The sequence below is a fragment of the Pleurodeles waltl genome, chromosome 11 (genome assembly GCF_031143425.1).
Source record: "Pleurodeles waltl isolate 20211129_DDA chromosome 11, aPleWal1.hap1.20221129, whole genome shotgun sequence".
Taxonomy (NCBI): domain Eukaryota; kingdom Metazoa; phylum Chordata; class Amphibia; order Caudata; family Salamandridae; genus Pleurodeles; species Pleurodeles waltl.
The window spans coordinates 943302194-943329631 of record NC_090450.1 but is presented as its reverse complement, the minus strand read 5'-3'; the positions used below and the strand labels follow the sequence as shown (position 1 = coordinate 943329631).

The following is a 27438-nucleotide window of genomic DNA, read 5'->3' as shown; positions in this document are numbered from 1 at the left end:
GAGGTATGGTCGCCAGGACAGGCTGAGCCAACACTGCCTTTGGGATTGCAAGACTTCTTAACACACGAACTGGGCCATAAGGCGGTGTCGGTGCAATACACAGCACTACAGACAGGTTGCACCGATCTCCAGACCCGAGATAAGCCCAAATGGCCTCCACAAAATGTTCCCAGGTGTGCCTCTGGCTTACCCGCACTGAGCCGACATAGAAGCCACATGGGAATGCCCTCTGTTAATGCGGGTGTGGGCACAGGTGATAGAACAGTTATCAGTAGTGATTGACGTGCAATTATCACCTGATCCACTTCTCTGCTCCCTGGGGCTCACAAAACGCACTAAACGCAGCAAACACTACTTAAAGATGGTGGACCTGGCGTTAGCCCTCTCTAAGCACCTAATTGCTACGGCTTGGAAACCTCCACACCCAACCGAATTCAGATTTTGACTTCAGGTGACTCACAAATGGGCTCAAGCAGAGGTGGATACCATGGCACATGACCGCCGACTGTGGGGAGAGGGAGATGCGGCCACACTATGGGACACTTATGTTCTCAAACTATTTGACAAATTACCCAAGCCTTCCTCCCCAGGGGGTGGATTCTCCTGCACTGCACCCAGGATATAGTTGAGTGCTAACAGTGGCCACTCATTCGGTCAGGCGTGCATGCATACTAAATCACACTGAGGCCCTTGCAACCCCTAGATGGGTTCCCTGTGTGGGGTGGGTCTCCCCTCCTTCTGCTCCCCTCCTCCTGCCTCTTTCGGACCCCTCGCAGCGGCCACAGCCAATACATTGGGTTGGTGCTGTGCTCCTGTGTTGCCTGCCGCTGCTCTCCCCCGGGCTACCTAGAGCGACTTCAGCCAAAGGGTTTTATTAGTTGTTAGATATCAGTTTGTTCTACCTTTATTACAGACATATTGGCTGGTCCCCAACGTGACTGGAAGCACTAAGTTAATCAGGACTATTATCACACTTGTTTCACATGCCACACTTTCCTGCTTCTTACTCTATGATCTGCTCATAGGTCACTGTCCTTACATACAAAGTGGGCCAAACTTGATTGTTTAATCTGTGAATATACGTGTTTCTGCATTCTGTGTCATAAGTGATGATTTGTTTATAAATGCCAATAAAGAAATTCAAAAAAATTATAAAATAACTTCATAGCTTCACAGCACTTCTTTGCCGAGTCACAAGAGAATCTATTTCAGCTGCCTGTAAGAGGGGTAGAAGAGAACCTCACCAAGCTTCGTTTCAGCCTCCACATATCTCCACGCCCAATGTATTGGTCCTTAAAGGTTAGCTCCACAAGGTCTAGAGTAACATCCTATAAAGAGATGCAAAGATAAACAGATGTCAGAGTTTGAGGTTATCCACAGCTCACTAAGATTGCAGTCAAAAATGGCCCATCAAATCACTCCCTCCAATCCAGTGACGCTGCACTTCATACCTTATAGGTGCGACAGTTGGCAGACATGAAAGACTAGGAACAATGTTAAATAAATACATCCTTAAATCAGTATCCCACATTGGTTTAGATATTCCCAATCCCCACATACACACCGGTCCACTTCATACACACCATACATTCATACTCAAATTCTATCCATGTAAACCATTCGCCCACAATCTCCTATTGACCCAACAAGGAAAACATATTTTTTTTCTTCTTCTATAGTTGCGTCATAGCCAGCGGTACCTCCATATATGGTCAACGCATGTTTTGTTGGAGTTATCGGTTTGTCACCACCTTCTTCTGGACATAAAAAGTTTCTCTTCTTTCTTTCTACCAACATTAGGGGTTTGATCATTAATTGCCTCCACTGATTTTTTTTCAGACCCAGAGATGCTCTCATTATCATATATGATAAACTTTGTATGGTTTCCCAATACCAGCCACAGTTTCCATCCCTTGTGTGAGGGTGACTGCACCCGTTGATCTCTACTTTTCGTGAACTGCAGGTCCCCGTATTAGTAGTTTCATGTACATAGGTGATAAAACGGTGCACATTCATATTTCAGTTATCTTCTGGTAGATCATATCTTTGCTCTATCTTGATCTATCAGCGCATAAGTACAGAAACCGTCAATTTCTGCAGGCTTTTCGGTTTCCTCCTTCGCCCCTCTCTAATTTTACTTCAATTCTAACTCTTGTCCCAATTATGAGGTTCATTATCTTTCCCCCATCCCACCGGTACCCTCAAAGCTCTCTATAGGTCCTTGGAGCAGTCTGACTTTGCCAAAAAAATCACCATAACACCAATATACAAATCAGTACAAGAGAATACATGCATTTTTGTGAGTTAGGGATCAAGGTACAACATCAAATAGCAAATCTTCCTTTAGGATTTTTAAGAAGTTTTAAAAATGCTTCTCCATCCATATTTTTTTTAAGAACTTTAAACTTTGTGTTAAGGACCTGTCAACGTTTTTCAAAGGATGAGAGATGGGTTTTGGAAGTTTCAAACATGAGAGATTCAGAGTCAACCAAAATGACTTGATTCTTTAGAGCAAACAATCTCAGAAACAGAATGTTCATAGAGGCACAAAAGAAAGGGCATTATACGTGCCTGTGAGAAGAAAAGCTGTCAAGAGGGATTTACTGGGCAGATAAGTGTTTAGTTGGTCTGCTACAAATGCAAAGCCAAGGGAAAGTGGAACAGCAGAGAATCTCTGATTTCTGAAATACCGGTGACAGCTGAAAGATTGCCTGATCAAAGAATAACACAGTCTCACTAATATCCACTACACAAAGTGAAGTTCTCTTACTAAGAGTCCAATTGCCTGACCTACAGATATATTTCCTATCTCCACATCAATAATAGCTTCCCTCATAAGCCCCTTCCCATGATGCCTGCCAATGTCCTTAGTAAGGGAAGGAAATTATGATAACATCTCTTAATTGGAATAGACTAGCAAGAAGGCCAATAAATACAAAACAAAGCCTATGTGACTTTAGAAGGGCTGTTGGGTGGATTTATGAAGAGTATGGTGATTGCAGTTTGTGGAGAAACGTGACTTTGGGGATTCCACAGAATGGAATCTAAGAATGTTTAACAATTCCAGCTCATGGTTTGGGAGCCACCCCAATGGTTCAGGTTTAAGGGGTTGTTTGGAAATTGTATGGTGTAGAATCTGGCAACCACTGTCATCTCCAATGTGAGAAATCTGAGGACCTTCTAAACTTCTATGGCCTCTCGTAAAATTGTAAATTTACAAGCCACAGAATTTGTTTGACTTTCAGAATTTTGAGTGTGCAAGGAAAATGTATTGCAAATTTCTGTGCATGCTGCTATCCCTTTGTGCATTATGCAGAGGACTGTCTGGATGACAATCAATAAAAAAGGACTATGAGTGGTGGAAATGTGCATTTGCACACTTTCTGAATTATGTATTTTTCGATGGGCAAAACATGTTCACTGTGGAAAAAGTCCTATTCTACATTTCTGACCATGAAATAATATTTGCCTTGCCTTTGCACATCAGGGTTGAAAACTAGCTACGAGTATTGCAATCCTTTGTCTTGGAAGTTACCTATGTTACATTCTCCTCCTCCTGCAACACACCCAATTTCCTCCTAAAGCTTAAATTTAAGAGAACTGAAAATTCTTCACAATGGCAGAGTTTCCAACATCGTTAATGCCCTTAGAGCTTCAGAAGTTTAAAAAAAAATGTATGATTCTTTAATTCAGGATGCAGAATTATAAACAAATTGCACTTGTCTTTTTAGATACGTTAAGTCCACATACATGCAAAAAACATTTGTGTTTCAGATATGTAGTGGATGGTATGATTTCAAATGAAGAGCTCTCAGATGCTTGTTCATTTTGGATGGTTGCAAACTCACCTTTGGGTCAACGACGTTCACATGGACATCTTGATAGGGTCTGAGACGGAACACCTGGGCCACCGTCTGATCAACACTGATTGTTTCTGATATGAAAGAAATAATTTGACCAGTCATTCGGTGGCCACAAAAGGTAACTTCCAACATCTTCCTGCTATTCGCACCACAGACAACACCACTTTGGATTTTCCATATTGGTCAAGAGTCAAAACATGCTCCACCTCTGCACTAATTCCTTCCACTCTGCAACATGAATCTCAAAGAGCATGCTGGTCAACAACATGAAATGTCCCAATTTTCTGATACATATCATCATAAAATCTTCAAATGTCCCCAAATTACACACAACAGAAACAAAAACTCAGGTTTCATACCATGGCCAAAAGCATAGTAACACTACATTACAGATCATATCCCAAGTTTTTCTATGGAATTGTTAAACATGCTCAGATTGCATGCTAGCAAATCCACCAAAGTCTTCACATTCCACAAGAAGTCACAACCTACATACTGAAAATCCACACTGTGGTTCACACAACGTCACCTGATTCCATGCCATAAAATGGCCTATGTCCTCAGATTCTACATCATGAAATGGTCCAAGAGCTCAGGATGTCGATTTTGTAATCTACTGAGGTTCCCATATTACACACCACAGAGACAATGTTCTGAGATTTTTATTTTTTAAACACCACTCCTTGTCCCCCCCAACTATGCAAGAATATGCTTAGATTGCATACCAGGGCAGGCCTCGAAAAATCATAAAAATGTTACTAGACCTGCAGGTCGAGTATCTTGAATAATCTACCCGACCTAACTGTAATGTACGTGACCTGGAAACGGGCCTCAAATTGTGTGATCCTAGGCAAATATTGTATTTTACAGTCGCCTTTTTCTTCATTCTCACATGAGTGCACCTTCAAATATGTGAGTTCAGCATTTCTGCTGTAAAAAAAATCCTCTTTTGTTTGATTAATTGCACTAAACGTTTGCTCCGTGTATAATAAATCTAACCCACATATAGGGTACACATGATCCATGCATGACTTGCATCTTAGTCTACTAATAGCTTTGCCATCAGCGCAGGGGTGTTTCTGTTTAAACACTCACTTTAAATATATATATTACTAAAGCATGAAGTGGTAGCGCACTGTCATTTACAGACAGTACTTTTCCAAGAAATGTCCAAAAACCTTCCCACTAACTTGCAGCTTTACTGATAAAAATATATAGTGTATTAACAATAATCTGTGAAAATTAGGTTTCAGAAAACATTTATCATTTGCACATCACCAATTAAAGTGTTCCGACTTTTTTTTATCCTATTAAAATATTTTTTTCATCACACAGAAGTACAAAAAATTGTCTTTCACAGATACTGAAATATATTTTGAAATGTTTGTAAAGTTGACTTAGTTATATAAATGTTGTGAGTTAGGAAAAACTGATACCAAAAGCCTTTCATTTCACATAGGTCAGACAGTTCACCTTACAAAATCCTGGAATTCTGCAGTCACAAGGAAACATATTTGTATTGCAAGACGACAAACTGAATTATGACCTCTGTTTCTGAACACAGAGCAAATGTGACAAGAAAAAGATTTAAAGACATCTTAACTGCTAATTCAGTTTCTGACTGAACAGAACACCTCCTTTGTCCACTCACCAGAAGGGTCGAGTGGAATCTAAAAATAGCTCGACCTCATAAAATAAAACTTGCCATAGCGAGTGGTCAAGCAGATTTTCTGAGCCCTGCATGGAAAGAACTTTGAATACATGCCACCAACACTCCCACACAACATTGTTGCATTAATTGTGGTTCTCAGGTAACACATCAAGAATCCCCATTTTATCGGAATCGCCATATATTTTCAGATGCTAGTACAAAGAATGTCCTATGGTTCTAAGTTTCTCACATCACACACTGAACAACTCTCAACATTCGATGGGATGAGCATATAAAATCTCCTAGAGATTGCAAATGGTACTACAAAAACTCTCCTAGGCTTTAAAGACAACACTCTTGTATGTCCACAAGATAAGAAATGCAAATGAGCAAAATCATTAATCTTTCTTAATCAGACTCACACTCACAACAATCTAGAAACATTTCTAGACCTTAGTCAATGCCAAATCGAAACATATACAGGGAGTGCAGAATTATTAGGCAAGTTGTATTTTTGAGGATTAATTTTATTATTGAACAACAACCATGTTCTCAATGAACCCAAATAACTCATTAATATCAAAGCTGAATATTTTTGGAAGTAGTTTTTAGTTTGTTTTTAGTTTTAGCTATGTTAGGGGGATATCTGTGTGTGCAGGTGACTATTACTGTGCATAATTATTAGGCAACTTAACAAAAAAAAATATATACCCATTTCAATTATTTATTATTACCAGTGAAACCAATATAACATCTCAACATTCACAAATATACATTTCTAACATTCAAAAACAAAACAAAAACAAATCAGTGACCAATATAGCCACCTTTCTTTGCAAGGACACTCAAAAGCCTGCCATCCATGGATTCTGTCAGTGTTTTGATCTGTTCACCATCAACATTGCGTGCAGCAGCAACCACAGCCTCCCAGACACTGTTCAGAGAGGTGTACTGTTTTCCCTCCTTGTAAATCTCACATTTGATGATGAACCACAGGTTCTCAATGGGGTTCAGATCAGGTGAACAAGGAGGCCATGTCATTAGATTTCCTTCTTTTATACCCTTTCTTGCCAGCCACGCTGTGGAGTACTTGGACGCGTGTGATGGAGCATTGCCCTGCATGAAAATCATGTTTTTCTTGAAGGATGCAGGCTTCTTCCTGTACCACTGCTTGAAGAAGGTGTCTTCCAGGAACTGGCAGTAGGACTGGGAGTTGAGCTTGACTCCATCCTCAACCCGAAAAGGCCCCACAAGCTCATCTTTGATGATACCAGCCCAAACCAGTACTCCACCTCCACCTTGCTAGCGTCTGAGTCGGACTGGAGCTCTCTGCCCTTTACCAATCCAGCCACAGGCCCATCCATCTGGCCCATCAAGACTCACTCTCATTTCATCAGTCCATAAACCCTTAGAAAAATCAGTCTTGAGATATTTCTTGGCCCAGTCTTGACGTTTCAGCTTGTGTGTCTTGTTCAGTGGTGGTCGTCTTTCAGCCTTTCTTACCTTGGCCATGTCTCTGAGTATTGCACACCTTGTGCTTTTGGGCACTCCAGTGATGTTGCAGCTCTGAAATATGGCCAAACTGGTGGCAAGTGGCATCGTGGCAGCTGCACGCTTGACTTTTCTCAGTTCCTGGGCAGTTATTTTGCGCCTTGGTTTTTCCACACGCTTCTTGCGACCCTGTTGACTATTTTGAATGAAACGCTTGATTGTTTGATGATCACGCTTCAGAAGCTTTGCAATTTTAAGAGTGCTGCATCCCTCTGCAAGATATCTCACTATTTTTTACTTTTCTGAGCCTGTCAAGTCCTTCTTTTGACCCATTTTGCCAAAGGAAAGGAAGTTGCCTAATAATTATGCACACCTGATATAGGGTGTTGATGTCATTAGACCACACCCCTTCTCATTACAGAGATGCACATCACCTAATATGCTTAATTGGTAGTAGGCTTTCGAGCCTATACAGCTTGGAGTAAGACAACATGCATAAAGAGGATGATGTGGTCAAAATACTCATTTGCCTAATAATTCTGCACTCCCTGTAATTTGAGACTTGTTTGTATCAAACATAGATATCTGCAGCTTTTGAGTGACAAGCACTGGACTGATGGAAGAGCAGGAGAATGGGTGACTCAAAAATAATTAGGGGTCAGATGGCAATTCAGAAGTTGGTTTTGTGAGAATAGGTGGCCATTGTTGATGCCTCTACTAAGAGCTTGAAATGAGTAGAAAGAGGATGGGGTTAACACATGAAAGATCGACCTTTTTTATGGCACAATGTCTTGGGAGGGTGAGGGGGATTTGCTGGTTCTGGGGGGTATCTGTCATGCCACCTGGAGTACAACTGGTGAGTATGTTGAGTCAAATGTCAAACCCTCTATCTTGGTCACCTCAAACAGCAAATTTGTTGCTTTAAGGTCAAACATTGTGCAGAAGTTGGACTGTTAGTAGCACAGGCGGAATGGGGTATTTTCAACTACACCCTCATAACAGTCCCCTGACTCAGCTTGGATACCTGAACATGACAATAAAATTAAAAAGTACACAATTGCATGCTCTTTAGTATCCTACAATCAAAACGCACCTCACAAATCTGGGCAACCACTATAACTCCAAAGGCCAGTGGCACTAAGGAGTTCAAGGAGACAGACAGCAGAATGTCACCATTCGCCACACCACAATCATACTGAAGAAACCAACCTGGAATTCCCAAATAATCTGAAAATGCAGCTAATATAACCCCTGCACTACCACCTGCAGCACAAGGAATCGTCTAGAGGAGATTCTGATAATGGGACTCTGCTATGCAAGCCTCATTATTCAGTTATTGCTGTGCAGGGCTTCATTACGAAGAATGTTGACTGCTTGAGGTTTTTCACAAAGAAGGGGTTCTCCATTTTGATTTCTGTTGCCAATGACATGAAAATAAACCACATAATTTATTTTGTTATGTCATATGCCATTAAATCATTCATTAAATAATGTCACATTCAATGACAAAAGCACTACATTAACTTACGTTAAATCCCATACCTCAAATGTGTTCAATTGTAAACTAGCATATGTCATCTCATGGATTTCTCTCCTTCGTATTGCATTTTATCTCATTCACTGAACAAACTATTTGTTTTATAGTCACATCCAATACCAATGAGGTGCTACATTTTATGTTATATCATATGTAGATCTACTCATATTACACAGTGGCGGTAACCATTTTGTACCTTTTGTTAGGACCAAGTTTTCAGAGATAGTGTGTTTTTTGGTTTGCTAATAACTTTGGCACCGTTTGAAACCACAGCTCCTTCCTGGAAAGTTTCTAGGTGATCTGTCAAGTGGCGGACAAGAAAATAGGGGTCCCCAGGCACAATTTCCCCATGCAATTTCCCACAGGCAAATTGAACAGCGATACTGCGAAAACGGCTAACCGGAATTATATCAAATTTCGCAGAAACTTAGATTTTGGTCCAGAAAGTGCACTTTTTGTGATTTGGTGTGAATCCGTTCAGTAGTTTGTGAGAAATTAGGGTAAAAAAAACCTGTATATCTACAAGGTTGGTTCCGCTGTAGGCTTGCGAGAGTTCCGCAATCATGCAACTTCAAATACTACAGTGATCTGACTGGCTAAGGGGCTTTTTATTTTTAGCTGCCTCACTCCAGTGGGAGAGGCAGGTTCCTGCAAACTCCTACAGAAGCTTGCGCTCTGCTTGGCTGGCAGCAACATGAAGAGAAATGTTGTGGCCGTCATTTCAGGACACTCAGTCCACATGTCAGACACCAATGTCCATGGCAGGGATTCAAGTTATAATTACTTGAAATACCTATCGCTGTTGAATTTCAATGCAAGTTGAGGCAGTATTACCATACATAACCATAACGTCATTTTAACCTTTGTTTTTTCCCAGTGAATGAACATATATATATATATATATATATTTTTTTTTTTTTTATTACTCACTGGCAGGCCTAAGTGGGCAGTTATAGTTAGGTCTGCGTTTCCATAGGAAGAACATTTTTTGCTTATAAATTTGGTTACTTCAGATAACTATACCTGGTGCATTTCAGTGGTTTTTTTGCGAATAAATACATAGGTATACGAATGTAAATATATATATATATACATACATATATACACACACACACACACACACACACACACACACACACACATAAGGACACAGGTACATAAACACAGAGCAGCTGAAAAGAAATCACCGCTCTGAGACAGTGTGCTGAATCTCTTGAGTGAATTCTAGTGAGCTTTGCAGACGTCCTACTGCGCAAGCGCCAGTCGATCAAGGTTTTCTTCGACCTGCAGGCACAAGCTACAGTAGTGAAATCACAGGAGAGGGAGTGTTGAATTAGATACAAGTGAACTTGTTGCTTTTGGGGATGCATAAACAGTGGCCCTGGGAGGAATTGCAAAACTCCATCCACTTCAATGGCTGGGGGTGGGGCAGGCTAAGACAAGAAGGGAGTGGGGGACAACAATCTGTTGGTCCTCACAGAGGGGCAGGCTGTAGGGGAGGGGGAGCGGGCTGCTCTCCTGGCAGTAAAACATATTTAGCACCGCATTTGTTTTCATTGTGAAAAAACGTTATGGAGCAGAGCAAGACAGAGTCCTCCTTACCTCGAACATAGAGGCCTAAGAGAAGGAAGTAACCAGCTGCAGACATCTGCATTAGTGGACTAAAAAATAGGTGTGCAGTTAAGCATCTGCCTGCATCAGGGGCATCGTCAATCCCCCTTGCTTTAGCAGCTCAGTGGGGTGGAGTTCTTGATGGGCCTCTTCTGTCTGCAGCTCGGCTGACAAAGGCTCATAATTAACTTGGAAGGGTGAGTGAGTGAAAAGAAGTATGGGTGGATGGATGAAATGACGGATAGATGCATGGACGAATGAGTGAAAGGATGGGCATAAGAATTGAAGAGTGAAAGGAATGGAGGATGGATGCATGAGTGAAAGAGAGGATGGATGGAGTGAAAGTATTGGTTGCTGGATGATGAGAGAAAGGATGGATGATAGAATGAGTGAAAGGATGAATGGAAGGGTAAATGGATTGATAAGTGGAGACGGATGGAGTGAAAGTATGGATGAGTGAAAAACAGCATAGATGGACGTCTGGATGAAAGGATGGATGGATGAGTGAAAGGGTGAATTGATGGATAAATAGATGAATGAGTGAGTAAAAGGATGGATGTCTGGGTTAAAGGTTAAATGGAAGGATGTATTGATGGATGGAAGAGATGAAGGGTAGATGGATGGGTATAAGGATGAAAGGCTGAGTTAAAGGGTGGATAGATTATGAGCCAAAAGCAGGATGATGGATGGATAGAGTGAAAGGAAGGATAGATGGAGCGAAAGGATGGGTGGATGAGCGAAACGATGGATGGATGATTGAAAGGATGGATGAATGGATGGATGAAAGGGAGATGGATAAGTGAAAGAATGGATGACTGAGTGGATGGACTGGTTTGATGGATAGGTGTCCCCGGACCAGTGGTGGCTCCCCTCTATTGGCTCTACAGCTACACTACATCCTTTTTGTTTTGTGGTCCATTTTTAGTGTATCAAGAGTGAATAATTATTCACTTTTGATATAATAAAAATAAAATGCAGACCCACTTAGTATCCAGCAACAACCTGAGGCAGCTAGTGATATTGTTTGATTGCTGGCACAGGTACATGAATGTGCCTGCACCACTGCAGCACTGCAAGCATGTCTGTGTGACTACGTGTGTGAGTCAAAGTGAAAGAAAGTAAATGAAGGAATGAGTCAGAGTGAGTGAGAATGAGTGACAGTAAGGATCAGTATGTGTGAGAATGAATGTGAGCGAGTGAGTGAGAATGATAGTAAGTGTAACTGAGTGTTACTGTGTGTGAGACTGAATCACAGTAAGACTGAGTAATTCAGAATGAGTGAAAATGAGTAGGACTGAGTGAGACAGAGTAGAATGAGTGTGTGAATTAGTGAGTCAGAGTGAGTCAGTAAACTTAGTGCAAGAAAAAGTGAGAGAACCCTTCAAGAAAAAAGTTCTTTGAAATTAAGAGCCAAGGATTACGCCTCACCACTTTTAAAAGGTCACCAGCCGCCACTGTCCCATTGTTATGAAGTTTTATCCAATATCACAGAATCACTCCACTGTATCATGCTATCCCCCACGTCATAGAATTGATCCATTTCATCGTCATGCCATTTGAAGCCATGACATGCATCACGTCACGTCCCATGTTATGGAATCACTGCATCGTATCATGTTATGTCATGTATTATGCAATATTATGGAACCTTTCAATTGTCATGTCACGTTATGGAATCAGACCATTTTATGATGTCATAGCCAATGTTATGGAATTGCTCCATGATTATTATGCCCAACACAGTATCTTGGAACTTTTTTTAATTATTATATAAGTGTCATATTCCACACCATCGAATCGCTAAGTTGTACTACCTCATCCTATAATTTGGTATGACTCCATCATGTTGTGCCATCTCCATTGCCATGGAATCTCTCAGTCATATAGTGTCATACAATATCCCATATCATGGTAGAGTTTCATTGGATCATGTCAGAACCCATGTCACAGAATTGCTACATCATATATCATGTCATATGCCATTCATGGAATCTTTCCATTGTAAGTCATATCCAATGACATTGAAGCACTCCTTCATATGAGTAATTATCTCAAGCCATGTAATCACTCACTTTTATCACGCCATCGCCCATGTGATAGAATTGATCCATTTTATCCTACCAGGCCAAATCTCACAAGATTAAATGATTTACTTGTACCATCCAATAACTCCAGGTCATGGATTTTGCTCCTTTGCATCATGCTGCATCCGACATCACAGAATTACTGCACTTTAATAGGTCATGTCCCATGCTATGCAATCTTTTGCACATCATATGACAATCTCTTCTGGTTTTCCAATTCAACTCCACGCAATCAATTGGACATCGCATTGCCCACAATTTTCCCTGGTTGCCAGATCCCCAAACTGTATCCTAGCTACACACTATTCACGTGCATGCAATCACCAAAAATTATCAAACGGCATTCAGAAACTACGCAAGTATTCATCCCACTTTATGAAATCGCTTACACTTTTAAGATCTCATGGACTATGATTGCATGAAGAGCAAGAATGAAAAGGGTATGTCATAAAGGTGGATAAACAGCCTTTTATATTGGGTCTCTCAAGGATTAAGAAGTATAGATAAGCCTAAACATAATGATAAAGAGAGATAGCCAGAGAAGGGGAAGATGAATGTGAGAATTAAGGTGGTTGGAAGATATGTATGAGCTGGAAATGAGGTGAGAGTGTTGATGTACCCAAAGCTTACCTTTCTGAAGATCTTCTTTTAATGACTTGACCTGAAGCAGCAGGGGGCTGTAAAACATGACAAGCAAATATGAGTAATACATTTTTCATACTCTGAACAAGAAGCCCCCTACCACCCTGTCAGGCCTCTATGCCATTTTTCACTGGGCCCTCCCCCTCTGTCTAGCTTGGGTTACAAGAGGCTGCCTCCCTACTGGTACCTGTAAAGTAAACTCTGCTGGCATCATCCTCTCCATCTCCCTAAATATCTTGTTTATCTTGAGCCTGCCAGGCAGCTCCCTCTGCCGGGGTTTCACTAGGGACCAGTGGGCAATTCACTCAACCCTGTGTCTGTATCTTTTGTCCAATAATTGTTGCAGAGGCTCAGCTCCATCTTCATGTGCTCTGTGCTACAAGAGGCTTGGCAGGTGGCTACATCCGCCCTGAGGTGCATCTATGGCTTTAGTTGCCTTCTTATGTCACTATTATGGTAATCTTGCACAAAAATAGATACATTCTACATTTTGTGTCCCCGCACTGCTCGCCTCTCTCTGTACGACTCTCTCCAAAGATGTGTGGAGTACTTTGAGTAACCCAAATGTTGACACATGAGCACTATAACATTCATTGAAAGGCTAATAATAAATACCACCATTTTTACAATGTCATATTCTCTCTATGGAATAGCTAGGCATGATTAGAAACAGGGCTTTCACACCTTCATGTCTGAGAGCCCATAAAACATCATCCTTGTAGCTGTTAAGATACCTCAGTGGGCTGAGTACCTACCCAGAGACCTGAAGGATGCATGTTCAAATACTGGTAGGGTCAAACTCAACCTTTCAACTTTCTGAGGGTGATAAACTGAGTAGCACTGCTTTGGGGAATTATCACATTTACTAGTCTAATACATATAGAAAATTCATTTTTGCTGGGAAGTTCTCTTTGCCACTATTCAAACATGTTTTAGAACTCAATTTCCTACATCTTAAAAGAAGGTCTGCAACCAATGCTCACTCTGAAGCTGCTTATAAAATATATTTTAAAAATGTTCTCATCTGATATCTTCATTTGTCATTACTGCAAAGATCAATGCTGTACTAACCTCTGAATGTATGCATTACTAATTGTATTTCCTATCTTGCAAACTGAAAAACATGTGAAGCACTGCCTTGGAGAGCTAATGAACTGAGACAGTCAAGTGACTGCGTGCTGAAATGTACACTGTTTATTGAGGGAAAACGAGTTGACAAGGGTGCAAAAACATGTTATGGCCACAATATTGCAATCCCAGATGAGTGACTACACAGAGACCAACCAACCACAAAGGCGATTCAGGGCAACCACTTTTAGGGAACAGGCAGAGTAGGACACACAATGTAATCTTATTGAAACATGTACTGTGGATGGGTGGCACTCAAGAGGTAGTGAAGCAGTGAATTGTGAAACCAAGAAGTTATAATATCTACTTTCACTGTTGATCAAACTGTATGATCCTGTAACATTTATTTTATCAACCAGTGCCTTGATGCACTTACATGCCACATGTGGGAGTGATAACAACTGTTTAAACATCAGTGTAAGTCATTACACAAAACTGAAAATGTACATTTTGCGATGAAAACTGTGGGACTGCGACCAGCCTCTTTTCAAAACCTCTAGCGCCAACATTTAGTGGAGTGAAATAATTAATTCAAAGAAGACACTGCATGAAAGAGGACGGAGACAAAAAAAGTTATCCTTTGGAAGCAAGTATTGAAAACCGACATTCCCATTGTTACCTCCATTCTTTACCCATTACCCTACTCTCTCTCACTCAGACTGTCAAGAAGTCTTGTGTCCAGCCTTTCAAACCTTCACGGCTACCTGCAAAGCAACAATGGAGACATACTCACCTATACTCGTCGTTTGGATGAGCAATCTCTACTAGGTCCCCCAGCTTTATGTGCTGAAACACTTTGGGGTTCACCACCAGCTCATCATCTGAAAAACAGACAACACTTATGGACAAAAACTATGAACAGCCACCTACTATCACTGCAATATCCAGATGATGGCTTACTAAAGTTCTTAGAGCACTGAACCTTCTGAAGGATTGGAAAAAGTAGAAAGATATTCTGATTGGGTGACAGTGTAAAATATATATATATATATATATATATATATATATATATATATATATATATATATATATATATATATAATATACAATCTGGTGCTTGTTTAATAATGATTTGCTTAGAACAAGAGAAAAGTATAAGCATAGCAAAGGAAGGCAGTCTCAATGCAAATTATTCCAAGATTTCCACAGTATCTTCATAGTTGGGGTACAAAAGGCCATGCTTGGCGTTCATAATGTCAATAAAGCAAAAAAGCATGCCCTCCTTCTCACAATCCCACAATATAAATTTTCCTCCTGAGGTAGAGCATTTTGAGTACTGTGATCGACAAACCAGGAACTTCCTATCAAGAGGCAAGAAATTCAACACTCCAGTAATGCAAAGAAAGGCTTTACTCAACAATTCACTGACAGTATGTTTGCGTATCCCTGCCAGACACTTTTGCTAAAGTTTGCACTGGACTTGAGCAAATTAATCTAGAACAAGTCCTATTACATTTGTGGCATGTTAACCTGATGTATATGCATGTTATAACTGTATATTGGGAAGATCATTGTAGGATAGATGCGTGTGTCATTAGCGCAAGGGTTTATTCGTGCATCTGATGACCAGCTTCCAATTCCACCCAGCAGAATGAGCAGCACCAAGTTAGTTACCTCTGAAGAGAACATTTTAAAAAAATATTCACTCACCCCCTGCCCATACCTACCACTGCCCCCGAAGCCCTTCTTGTGGATGACCAGCTTATAAACTTTGTTAGTTCTCATGTTGCTCGTCGTAGTTGCTCTCAAGTGACAGAAGGAAGGGCATTCTGCCTGTGCATGGAAAGAAAACAGAGTTGTTCAGTCAAAAAGCAAAAGTCACAAACCGCTGCACACAACCAAAGAGTTCATGACCTCTTTTCAGAAACACATTGTGTCCCAACCTGAAACTGACGGAAGCATTAAGGGGCTCTATATTGAAGTCACTCCTCCTCCCTAATGCAGTACAATGGCTCCTGAGAGCACAGAGCTACAGGGCAGGGTGACCAACGCCGTGGATGGGGCTTTTAGGTTTTTTAACGTAAGAATCCACCACTATAACTTTATTTTCTTTGCTGTGTCTTCAACCAACAGAAACTCCTCTCTAAATATTTGCCATAGTGCAAGCAATGTGATTCAGGTTTCTCGTCTAACAAAAGGAAAACATTAACTTTTTTTCACTGTAGGCACTCTCCAAAGCCTCAGAGCCATTTTGTTTTGGGAATTACATTTTAAAAATCGGAAATCCAATAGGTGTGCCTAGGAAGCTGGAGTGATTGCTATTTTTATTTTATGTTTTTATTGAATACTTATGGCACAAAAATAAAAAGGAGAACTGCCACGGCCTAACCAAGATGGCCTTAATAATGCAATAAAAATGTAAAATAAAAAAAGCCAACCCGCAACATATAATTTGAATACAACAGCATGGGTTTTAGTTTTCAGTCACATCATTGAAAAATATGATTTATCTTAGTGTAAAGAAAATATACTATAATTTTTAAACATTGCAATGTGAAGAAACAGTTTAAACACACAAGGATGACCAACAAAATAGAAAAGAACGTGAAAAAACACTGGTAAGTAAACTATTGCTCTACCAGTACTGGCACTGATGTGGACGTCTTTTTAGACGGATGTGCACAGGTGATCAGGTTATCCCCCACCCACTGTGCAAGATATCAAATGGATGCAGAGGGCAGACCGCTATCCCAGGTTGGATGCTGAGGATGACAGAAGCAAAATGTGAATTATTTAACATGCCAATGCATGAAGAGGGCTGACCCAAAGCCCGTTTATATATGTATGCATGTTTAATTGGGACTTTTGTAAATGTTGTTTCTAGCTAGGCCTAAAAACTGATCACGGAGTGTTAGATACAGTCGAGTGTATCTTTAAGAGAATTATTTAACTTGTTTGATATTAACTACATTTCTCGATACATTAGTTAGTTCAATATCGATTCTGTGCCAAAGCCTGAATGCTATTACACATGTGCACACCATTTCACCACATAATTAGCAGCATGCGCAATAGGTTTACAAAAGTACCAAAACATTTCTTCAATAGATGTACAATAGAATGGTTGGCACAGATGACCGATTGGTTGCTTCTAAACCAACCTCCAGTCTGGCTCTCACTTACAAAGCTAGGAACGCCAGAAACCACTTGCCGAGTGGGAACCAAAGAGTTCCAGCCTGTTGCATAATCACTTACTTACACAGTAGAGGCTGAAGGTGGCACAGGGAAAGGATGCTTACTGAACAAAGCCAGAGTTGTGCGGGTTTTGAGAAATCCCACAATGTGTGAATTAATTATTTCTGTGCCTTCAGTCACAGACCCACACAGTTTCAGATGAAGGAGAAAAGATGTTGGTGACCTACAGTGGGAGCCGCGCTGCCTGGCTTACCTGGGAGTTCACGTTTATCATAGTCGAGCAGACCTTATGGAGGGGAATGTGGGGCGAGCACTGCATGGGCTCCGCAGCAACATGACCTTCTGGGAAACGTTACCCCTCTTGGAAGCAGGGTATGCTGCCCTGCTAAAATGATCGCTCTACCCTGGTTACTTTATTTTCTTGTCGCTCGTTCACTGTGGATCCTAAGTGCTTTCTTCAAGAAGCTGAACTCGTTGATTGTTGGTTTCCTATGGGGATCTGTTAGACGAAGGCTCGCACTTGCAGAGCTTCAGAAGCCTGCAGCGGATGGGGAATTGGCCATCCCTGACTTCGAGGCATATTACTTGGCGGGGCAATTGCAGTGGCTAACTCAATGAATATCCAACCGCACGATGCCAGTCAGGGAAGTCACCCTTTAATCCAGACCTCCAGTCCTTAGCCAAAATTGTGCTCCGTCTCAGTCCTCCCGCTACGTCCAACCCCACTGAGTTAAAGGTACTGCGCAGCTGTTGGATGCGGCATCTCCGCAGACTGAGTTGTGCTACACCTTATGCCCCTGAGATCCCATTGCAATTTTTATCAGTACTACCTCATGAGGGAGATTGGAAAAGACTCTCTAGCTGGATCGAGGTGGGAGCAATCTCCATGGGAACCTTGTTTGAAGCGGACACCCTCTTACCATGTGAGGAATTTAGAGTTCGCTATAATTTATCCCAAGAACACTTTCTCCTTCATAGAGCGGTCACTGAGACGATCAGTAAGCACTGGCAAATGGGGCATGTGGAGCCTCCCCTTTTGAGTGTTTCTCAATATCTGACAAGTGCTATTGGCACATATAAAGCAGGGACATGCCTATATGGGAGGATACAGGCGGATCTTTGTCGAAACGAAAATGGGAAAAGGACTTAGGTACATTAATTACGGATAGAAACTGGTGGGACATACTGATCTGGATACCTAAAGTCTTTAGAAATGCTAGATTTAAGCTTTTAAACCTATACCTCCTACATATAGCATATTTGACGCTGGGCAGGCTTTGGAGGCTTTTTGGCCTGATGGAGGCCGGTTGTCCAAGCTGTGGTAAGGAGTGGGCAGAGTTCTTTCACGTTGTTTTGGATGGTCCAGCTTTGAGGGAATTCTGGGACTTTGTTGATAACACCTTAACGGAGGTCATAGAATGGGAAGTCCCCCATGATCCCAGACATTGTTTGCTCAGCGGTTATTCCCACGCAGCTCGGCATAAAGTGACCAACCAGCTCCAGGACTTAGCACTTCTACAGGCTAAGAGAGAGATAACAAGGAATTGGAAAGAGATGCTGGGTCCCCAGAGCGCAGCCTGGAGACGGGAGGTACTGAGGTGGGTGAAAGTGGAGGTGATGGTGAGATACAGAGAAGCCAGGCAAGGCCAGGTGTTGATGGAGAGGGCCCAGGCTTGGAGTACCCTGGTGTGCGCTCTGGAGAATTTGGACAAAACACCTCAGGACGGCGCACTATCCCCTTGAGGTCCATAAGACGATGAATACCTCATGTACCTGGCAGGTACTTCCCAATCATCCAACACACGCGTGTTGGGAGGGAGTTCAGGGGAGAGAGGACAGAACTGTTCCAGAGACTTCTGACACAGTAACAGACAATAGGCACATATTGGCAGATTGAGGCGGCATGGCGCACAAAGGGGAAGGGTGGGTTGAGGGTAGGCACTCGAAAAAGGAGCACCTGCACTGCGGGCGACATGAAGAGAGGGGGTACATTAACATTGTGCTTATGCAAATATGGGTTACACTGAAGGGCATGATTTTAATGATTGTATTGAAAGTACCCCTGTATTCTAGCTATGAGACAATGTCACTGATGAGAGAAATACACCTGTAACAATGAAATGATATGCCACAGTAGGAGCTCCCAGTGTGCCTTTACTGTTATTGACAAAGTTCAATAATATATGCTAAAAAAAAAAAAATGAAGAAGGAAAGATGTGCACAAAATCATCCTTGAGTTTGACAGGTTATATGACATTTCCCACCTCCTGGGAGCAACCTATTTGTCGTACATCAGATTCTTTCATGTCTGGCCTTCTCTTCGAGGAGATCAAAAGATTATTAAATCAGATGCGCTGAAAGGTTTTCATGTGAAAATGGACTGTCATCCATTCGAGAAAGAATGTTGGTATCTTATTTCAGAAGTGTGTCTTGGGGCTGAAGAATGTACAAGGATGTGCTGCACCATAAAGTACATCCTTATTGGTGCTCTGATGGGACCACTGATCTATTTTAAATGAGGGTTTATGTAGTGTTTTAGGCCAGAATGAGCAGCAGAGCACTTTACACACAAGAATTAACTGTTACAATAAAATAGGCGTAAAAAACATGTTGTACAGATCACACATACACTACGGTATCAGTAGAGACAAATTATACCATCATTTCACAAAAACATCGCAATTCCCACAAAAGTACAATAAAATGTGGACACAAGCTATAAGACATTTACCAACGAGCACTGTCGGTCCTGCCGGAATTCAATATTCAAAAAGTCAAATTAATGATGGAATTTCAGGCAGAGGCAGCATATCACAAATATGCTGCTTAATGGTGATAAACGGCCCAGACCCCACTCTCCCTGTTTGAACAGTGGAAGGCGGACATAAGCTCCTATACAATGTGCCCTGGACAAAGGCTAACATTGTGTTGGAATGCTTGGTTTTGTCATCTATACTCTGACTAACCCATTCTAAGTGTATTCACAGAATCTATTACACTCCGGAAAGGTTATGGAAAACGGGACTGAAGGAATGAGTCCCCATCACATGCGAATGCCCCCGCATTGAACCACTTCAGAAATAAATGCAGCATAGACTGCTGATTGTGAGTAGCAGCCTAGTAATCTGATGCCCAAGATAGTTTTATTGGGATTACAGGAAGAATTGGGGGACCCAGAAGTGCTCACACATTGATTGGGCTGGGAGGTTAGATCATACATTGCAATATAGCACTAAAATGAAAAGAGACAATGCTACAGTGCTCCAGCAACGAGCTGAGCGGGATGGGTCGCTGCACCACCCTCGAAAGAGGGATCTGCAAGGCTCGGGGAATGTCCTTATCTGGGGAGCCTGACAGCACTATTTTTTGTCTGCTGATGTGAGACCAGGTGCATGAGATGCCTGCGTATATAAGCCAGGATAACCTAATAATATTTGTTGTGCTTTGTTCTTGGACCAAGGCACCTGCATAAAAAGAAGCCTTTGACATTTCTACTGCGTGGGACATTCAAGGAATGTTCTATCGCAAAATATTTTTAATAGATTGATACGCACCAATATCTACTTCTTAATACCACGACTACTTACCTTGATATTATATATATATATAAAAATATATACACACACACGTGTGAAGTCGCAAATAAACAGTATATCTAAACACACTTAAATTTCATTATCTTGAAGATACAATGGTAGTCGATACTCTGGAGTTGATATTTCTGTAGATCGATATTTTTGGTCTTGATATATTGGCATACAACCTGAAAAAGGAAGGAAATGAAAGCATGTTGCTGGTTCCTATCGATTCAGTTTCAGCAAGGAATCAAAAAGGTTTGTGTTGCAAGGACTTGGTTAATTCTTTCGCACACCTTCCTGTTTAGTGTGCAGTTGCTGTAATTTATCAGGCTTCTCAGTGACTGTGCCATTACAAGGTATGCTGCTTTAATTAACTTTCACCGCTTGAGGCTGTACTGTTAAATGTTTCAACATAGACCTGTCAAACGCCACTCCATATTTCAACCGGATGATTGACTTATCTCCATGCATATATATATTTTCTATTCTTTGGAGGACACAGGTTTTACTCCGTCCCTAGTTAGGCATGCACTGCAAAGTGACTTTCAAGATGCTCCAGGCAAGACCTTTCATTGCATCGGCACAAGGGGCCACATAGTACTGTGCAATGGAACGGTCCCAGAGATGCCTCCTGGGTAGTGAAAGATAAACCTGCTGTCCTTCCAGTCACCAGGAGGATCCTAACTTATCTGCCCCAAATCTGGCAGATTCCTCTGTGGATCAAGATTGTTTCTTCTGGATTGTGCTGAACCCTGCCAGCTTGGTACTGATGATGCAACCTAGGAACTGATCCATTTCGCTGGAGTGGTCTTGCATTTCTTGCAATTTATGGAGATTCCAAGTCCTGCAGAAGAATGGTAACATGGGCTACCAGGGATTACGATCATCCTGTTTTGGAACAGGAAGACCACACTGTGCAGGCAAATCAACATTCTCACTCCTCTGGCCCAGACTGCTGCTTCTACTGGCCGCAGTACCTTGGTGAAGCACCAAGAAGCTGATCAAAGCAAAATGGAAGGCAGGTGGGCTCCCAGATTTCTTCCAAAATGCAAACTAAAATAATCTACCTTGTGGCAAAAGGAACGGTTATGTAAGCATACTGCAGGTCTTTGCGGACCAACCATTCCTCCAGCTACAGTACATCTTGCAGAAGATACATTTCTTCCAGACATGGGTCCTACACAGCTTTATTCTGAATCCATGAACTATTTACAGAACCCATAGCTATTCTGTGACCTTTGCCCAGATCAACCCACAAGGCCACTCTCCCTCACACTTTTAGAAAGGATAATAAGCTGTTAACGGAAGCAATGCGCCTGTCAATGCGCTGCAGTGTCCAATGTAATCTCTCAACAGAAGCAAAGTGACATCGCTGACAAAATGCAAATTTTTTTAACTTGCTGTGAATCGGGGGGGGGGGGGCACTGGAAATACTGGGCCTCATTACAACATTGGTGGTCAGACCGCCTGACCGCAAATGCCACAGGGAGGACACCACTGTCGTACCGGTGGCGTCCCCCTGCCCTATTACAACATAGGAACATTGTAAAAGAGCATTCCCGCTGGTCGGTTAAGTGGGAACAGTGCTACGGTATAGGACTCGGCTCCCTTAAGGGGGCCGAGTACTATACTGTAGCACAGTGGGGGCCGACCAGTACCCTCTGAAAGTGCACTGTATGCGCATTCCGACATTCCTGGGCAGGGGAGCCCCTACACTGCCCATGGGATGGGCAGTGCAGGTCCCCTCTGGACCCCCACCCAACACTGGCTTGCTGCCAGTCTTTTCATTTTAGGGCCCCTGCCATTAAAAGGCTGGCGGAAAGTGGGGTTGTAATCAGCCAGGCGGCGCTGAGCTTAGCAGCTCCCTGGCTGGTTACAACCCTGACCAACGTCACCCCGTCGAGAACAATGTGCCTGGCGGGAACGGCAGTCTCCTGGTGTGTCCGCTTACCAGGGTTGTAATGTGGCAGTCGGGTCACTCCAGTTGCAGCAGTCCCATCACCACCGCGAGGCTGGAGGTCTTAGGACCGCCAGCCAAGTAATAAAGCTCACTGTCTGGGAAAGGGAGTGTAGTGTGGAGCTGGAAGAAGATCCACTAGCTACAGAGACACATAAAGGAATCTAAAATGATGCAGAAGATGAACACTTTTAAAACCTGTGCAATACAGGAACTATCCAGATTAGAGGACAGGATTGAACACCTAGAGAATATGAGAAGTGGGAAAATGCTCTGAGCCCTTGGGGGGTGGTGTCTGTTCATAATACAGACAAGACGATGGGGTTCGAGATGAGATGGAACTTTTACTGCTGAAGAAAACTTTTTGAATCTCTTCTGAAAAGTTCAAAGACTCCATAACAAGCAGAGATTCGGTGATGGTGCACTTGCAATTCGTGGACTGAAGAGGGAAAAAAACGTAGTGAATAAGCAAAGCAGAAAAGAGTTAAGTTGGTAGGAGACTGGTTCATGTTCTTTCCCGTTCTTATTATAGTGTCCCTCTCACGGAAGGACACACTAATAGAAGTCCCCAAGTCTCTGGTACAAAAGGGCTTGGGTGCACCAGTGAGGTTCCCTGGACATTTAAAGTTGGAACATTAGAGGAAGAGATACCGATTTACACAATTGGAAGCCACTATGGGTTTTTTAAGATTTTCGAACCAGGCAATTAATGGGGATTGATCCTGATGCTGTGCACCGTGAACGGTGCTTGCAGAGGTCTGGTTTAGTGATGATGGGCTGGGAAAGTATGTGTGAAGAGATTGTTGTCATTTCTTTTCTTTTGTCTACCAGCATGCCTCTATTCCGTGGCACTCTCTATTTCCCCATGTGGGCTCAGATGTGTTATTTTCAGAGATTTCTTATAATGGAGTTTGGAATATTGTTAACATGGTTCTCTCAGTGGAAGGTAAATTTGCAAGACTGGTTGATGGTGATGTTTTGTGGATGTGAATTTTCCTCTTGTGCTCAACTAACAAATGAGACAGGCCATTGCTGCATAGACCAATAGATAGGAATCGTGACTTGAGTACTTGACCACAAATCGCATCATTATAGGCAAACCGTTCAGGGCCTGGTGCACACAACTTCTGTCTGTGAAGAAGTTCTCTTTATTACCTGGAGAAAGGCACACCAAATACCGAGTAAGGTACGCTTATTCTAAGATGGAAGCTTTGTGAGTCGGGCCTCAATCACATTTGAATCCAAATTGTACGTAAATGAAATGTAGAAAATATGTAATGCAAATATAAAAAAGGCCCCATATAAAAAGGTACAAAATCCTGACATCCCCAACAGCTACAGACGTGCAGCACTTCACTGCACCCCAATTAAGGTCACCCTACATAAATGCAAACACATATCTAGATTATTTTATTAAAAATTATTTTAATTTTCTTTTATTGCAGAGCACTACACTACATAGAGAACATTCAGCAATGCTGTTAAAATAGAGAAGGCAGTGACGTAGAGTTACAAGTAGAGAAGAGGCAGTGGGATCAAAACTTGTTTAAGGACATGATGTATTTCATGGACGAAAGAGGGTAAGAAACAGCTTGGGTGGAAGTAGTGAAAATAAAGGGAAAAAAAGAGAAGCAGTTCGAGAGGAAGCAGAAGACGAAACAAACATAGGGGTCAATGGGTGGATGGAAGGGAAGCACATTCAATCAAGGAAAAGCTTAAACAAGTGGACTGGGCGGGCGTTCCATTGGGAAGGTGACGCGCTACGCAATTTTTGAGTGGCCCATTTAGGTGTTTTAAATTTGTTTCCTGCCTTAAGTTACATAGGCTTTTCACATTCTTGTTGGCACCAGTAACAGCTGGGAGATGTTAAAGTGGCAGCGTGAAGTCATCTGACCCATATTGCACAGAGAACGTAAACCCCTGTCTGTCAAAAGCATTGGGGGGAAATGGCACGGAATACCGTGAATTTTAGAACATATTTTGCTAAAGAAAATGGTTACAAAGTTCAAGTTTGTTCTAAACGATTTCAAGGCCTTTAAAGGAACCAAAAAAACGTTAACTTTTACTCAGTGCTGCATCCCTACAGGTTGCCCACAAAAAGCATTATAGAACGTTATTTTGCTTGATGATGTCGACTTGGATTTGAGATATAATGACACTTCCTTCACAGGATGCGCTAAACATGATACACAAATATAACACAATATGGTACTTAAAAACCGAGTTTCAAATATCATCCTACACAATTGCGTAGCAAAACTATCGGTGACTGAAATATGAACATGGTAAGTATAAGCATATTCAGGTACGTATAGGTTACTGTACTTGAGTGACAGTATGTTTTCACTGCAAACGTGAACTTATTGCGAAATCTCGTAGAAACCTGCACCCTGATAAACTGGACATCTGAAAAATATCACTGATTTCTCTTAGAGCCAAGTCTTTATGGTCAGAAGGCAGACTGGAGTCTCATACGTTATCTGTTAACAAGTCCCTGTTTCCTCGTCTATCCTGAAGATCCACTTCTGTTCCCAAACAGATTGGCCTAGCTAATCAAAAGCCTCCTTGGTTTATTATTATTTTCACTGAACTAAGAGTACTTCCTTCCTTTTCTACAGTCTCACACCTCCTGTGTGTCCTTGCTACCCCTTAAGGCTTCATCACAGCACTCAGCCACAGGTGGTGGGGAGGGCTGAAGGTTGTGAGGGTGCCAGTGATTGTATGCAAAGACCAGATGTGGTAAACAATGCACTTTATAGCAATGAATAACCAATCACGCAATAAGCAGTGATCTATGTAACCATAGCAGACAGCTGAAAGGTTAGAGTTAACGCCCAAGAAAATGGCTCTCATTGAGTTACTTAAAAGGCTCAATGAGACATTAACGAGACAACTATAAGCCTCAACGAAACATTACTGGTTCCTAAAGGAGTCGCCACAAAATGAGACATAACCCAAACATAAATAAGGAATTGGAGACCTTAGGGAGTCATCATTGAAATACTGAATGACATGTCCGTTAACCTTCAGTGGGACATTACTGCTCTCTCGAAGAGACATCTATTTTATCAAAGCAACATAATTGAGCTTTTAGACCTTTGTTCACTTAACGCGCTTTCATCTGTGAATATCATACCACTGAGTAACTAGTTCTAAGCAAGAAAACACCGAGCCCCTGCTAAATCATGAACCTTAAACTAGACAGACCGCAACTCAGTGAGACCAGCGAACCCTCGATAAGTAATTTCAGAACCATCAATAACATTCCCTTGAGTATTCATTTAGAATGAATATTGAACACAGAATAAGACATCATTGAGGCCTCAACGTGAAGCCCACTATTCAATAGTTCTGAAGACCCCATGCCCCAAAACCGCTACACTGCCTGCCATGCGCCCTTAATTCATGAGGCATCAGGCGGAGGAAAAACGTCTGCCTGTCACTCATTGAGGTCACGCAATTCAGACTGTCGACAGTGGATTAGGAACATATAACTCGCAAAACAAAAGCAGCCATTGTGGACGAGAGAGACGCGTATTTACATAAACCAGTTTAGTTGCCCGCCACGTTAAAAAATACCATAAAGGAACCTGCAAAGCCGATCAAAGCTGACAGTTTATCAAACAAACAAAAAACATAAAAAGTGTCTCTTTCTCACACACTTTTTTGTCCATCACAATACATCCGATACGAAACTCGCACCTCGATGGTCATCACGCACAACATGGAATCACTTCCAACGTGGGATCAAAACAAAGACAACATCCACCACGCAGTGTAGCACAGACATTACCGATGTAGGCAAGCACATCGCGCCCCACAAAACGACAACAAAGGCTACATAAATATTACAATATTCAGGACACTTTGTCAGGGCAGAAGGAGTAGAGCATTGCCCGAATGTCCACATTGGTTGGCACAATAACTCGAAGATGACTGTGGGTTGTAGCAGATGCAGTTTTATGGGTGATGCAAACCATATTAATGTTTATTTTATCTTAAAAGGTGAGCCAAGAGAGACCACTTAGAACCCACAAATAGGCGATCGGCTTTGATTGGAGTTGATGAAGAATTTTAAGTTACAATCAAGTGAGAATTCCCATAGCTAGCCTACACTATAGCCTGTACAGCGCGACTGGGTTAAGGAAGTGAGTTGAGTTTTTATGACATAAAGGATGGCGAGGGCTCTTAATGCAAAATCTAAGAAGGAGTTACTATACCATGATTATGTCATATGTAAAAGCATGAAATGGCCCCACAGAGCAAGAAAAATAATGAGCAGAAACTCTAGAATGGGAGAATCAACCAAAAATTGACGAGTGAAGGAAGACAAAGAAAGGAACCCCAAAGGAGAAAGTCAGCAAACGACGGAATCAGGACCACTACATCTCAGATCAGCTTTCCATTTAAATTGACCACCTGTCCGCTACTTACACGGACCGTTTGTGAACAACTGCTTAATGTCCAGCTTCCATCGCTGATCTTTGAACAGACACCATCTAATAGTAATGTTAACACTTCCGGGTCGCATAACAACCAATCCCACGGTTTAACACATTCCGACTGCCTTCTGAAAGGGGTGTGGCTAAGTTAGCGCGACCTGTGATTGGAGCGTGGTGCGCAGTTTAGCCAATCCTAATGCCCCCTACAGTCGGTGGGTGCTCCCTAATTTGGAGCAGGCTGAGCTTTATTTACATACACGACAGAAAAGTGACAGTATTGAGGCTGGTAGGCTGGGCTGGGTTATGCTGCTGGCGCCTG

General features: G+C 42.0%; 1 protein-coding gene across 10 annotated transcripts in view; it reads right to left on the bottom strand.

Annotated features, from left to right (window-relative positions):
- DEPDC5 (DEP domain containing 5, GATOR1 subcomplex subunit) overlaps nucleotides 1-27194 on the bottom strand; it is a 401482-nt gene extending 374288 nt beyond the window's left edge. For 8 of the 10 annotated variants that reach the window (XM_069215090.1, XM_069215095.1, XM_069215097.1 and 5 more), the window contains exons 1-6: nucleotides 27112-27194; nucleotides 15675-15780; nucleotides 14741-14828; nucleotides 12868-12914; nucleotides 3849-3934; nucleotides 1245-1328 (exon numbers count right to left, since the gene is read on the bottom strand). In XM_069215090.1, the coding sequence (XP_069071191.1) occupies nucleotides 1245-1328; nucleotides 3849-3934; nucleotides 12868-12914; nucleotides 14741-14828; nucleotides 15675-15732 (363 nt within the window). In that variant the 5' untranslated portion in view covers nucleotides 15733-15780; nucleotides 27112-27194. The remainder of the gene's footprint in view (nucleotides 1-1244; nucleotides 1329-3848; nucleotides 3935-12867; nucleotides 12915-14740; nucleotides 14829-15674; nucleotides 15781-27111) is intronic. The other 2 variants (XM_069215092.1, XM_069215093.1) reach the window with 2 other exon arrangements.
- Nucleotides 27195-27438: the final 244 nt, after the last annotated feature.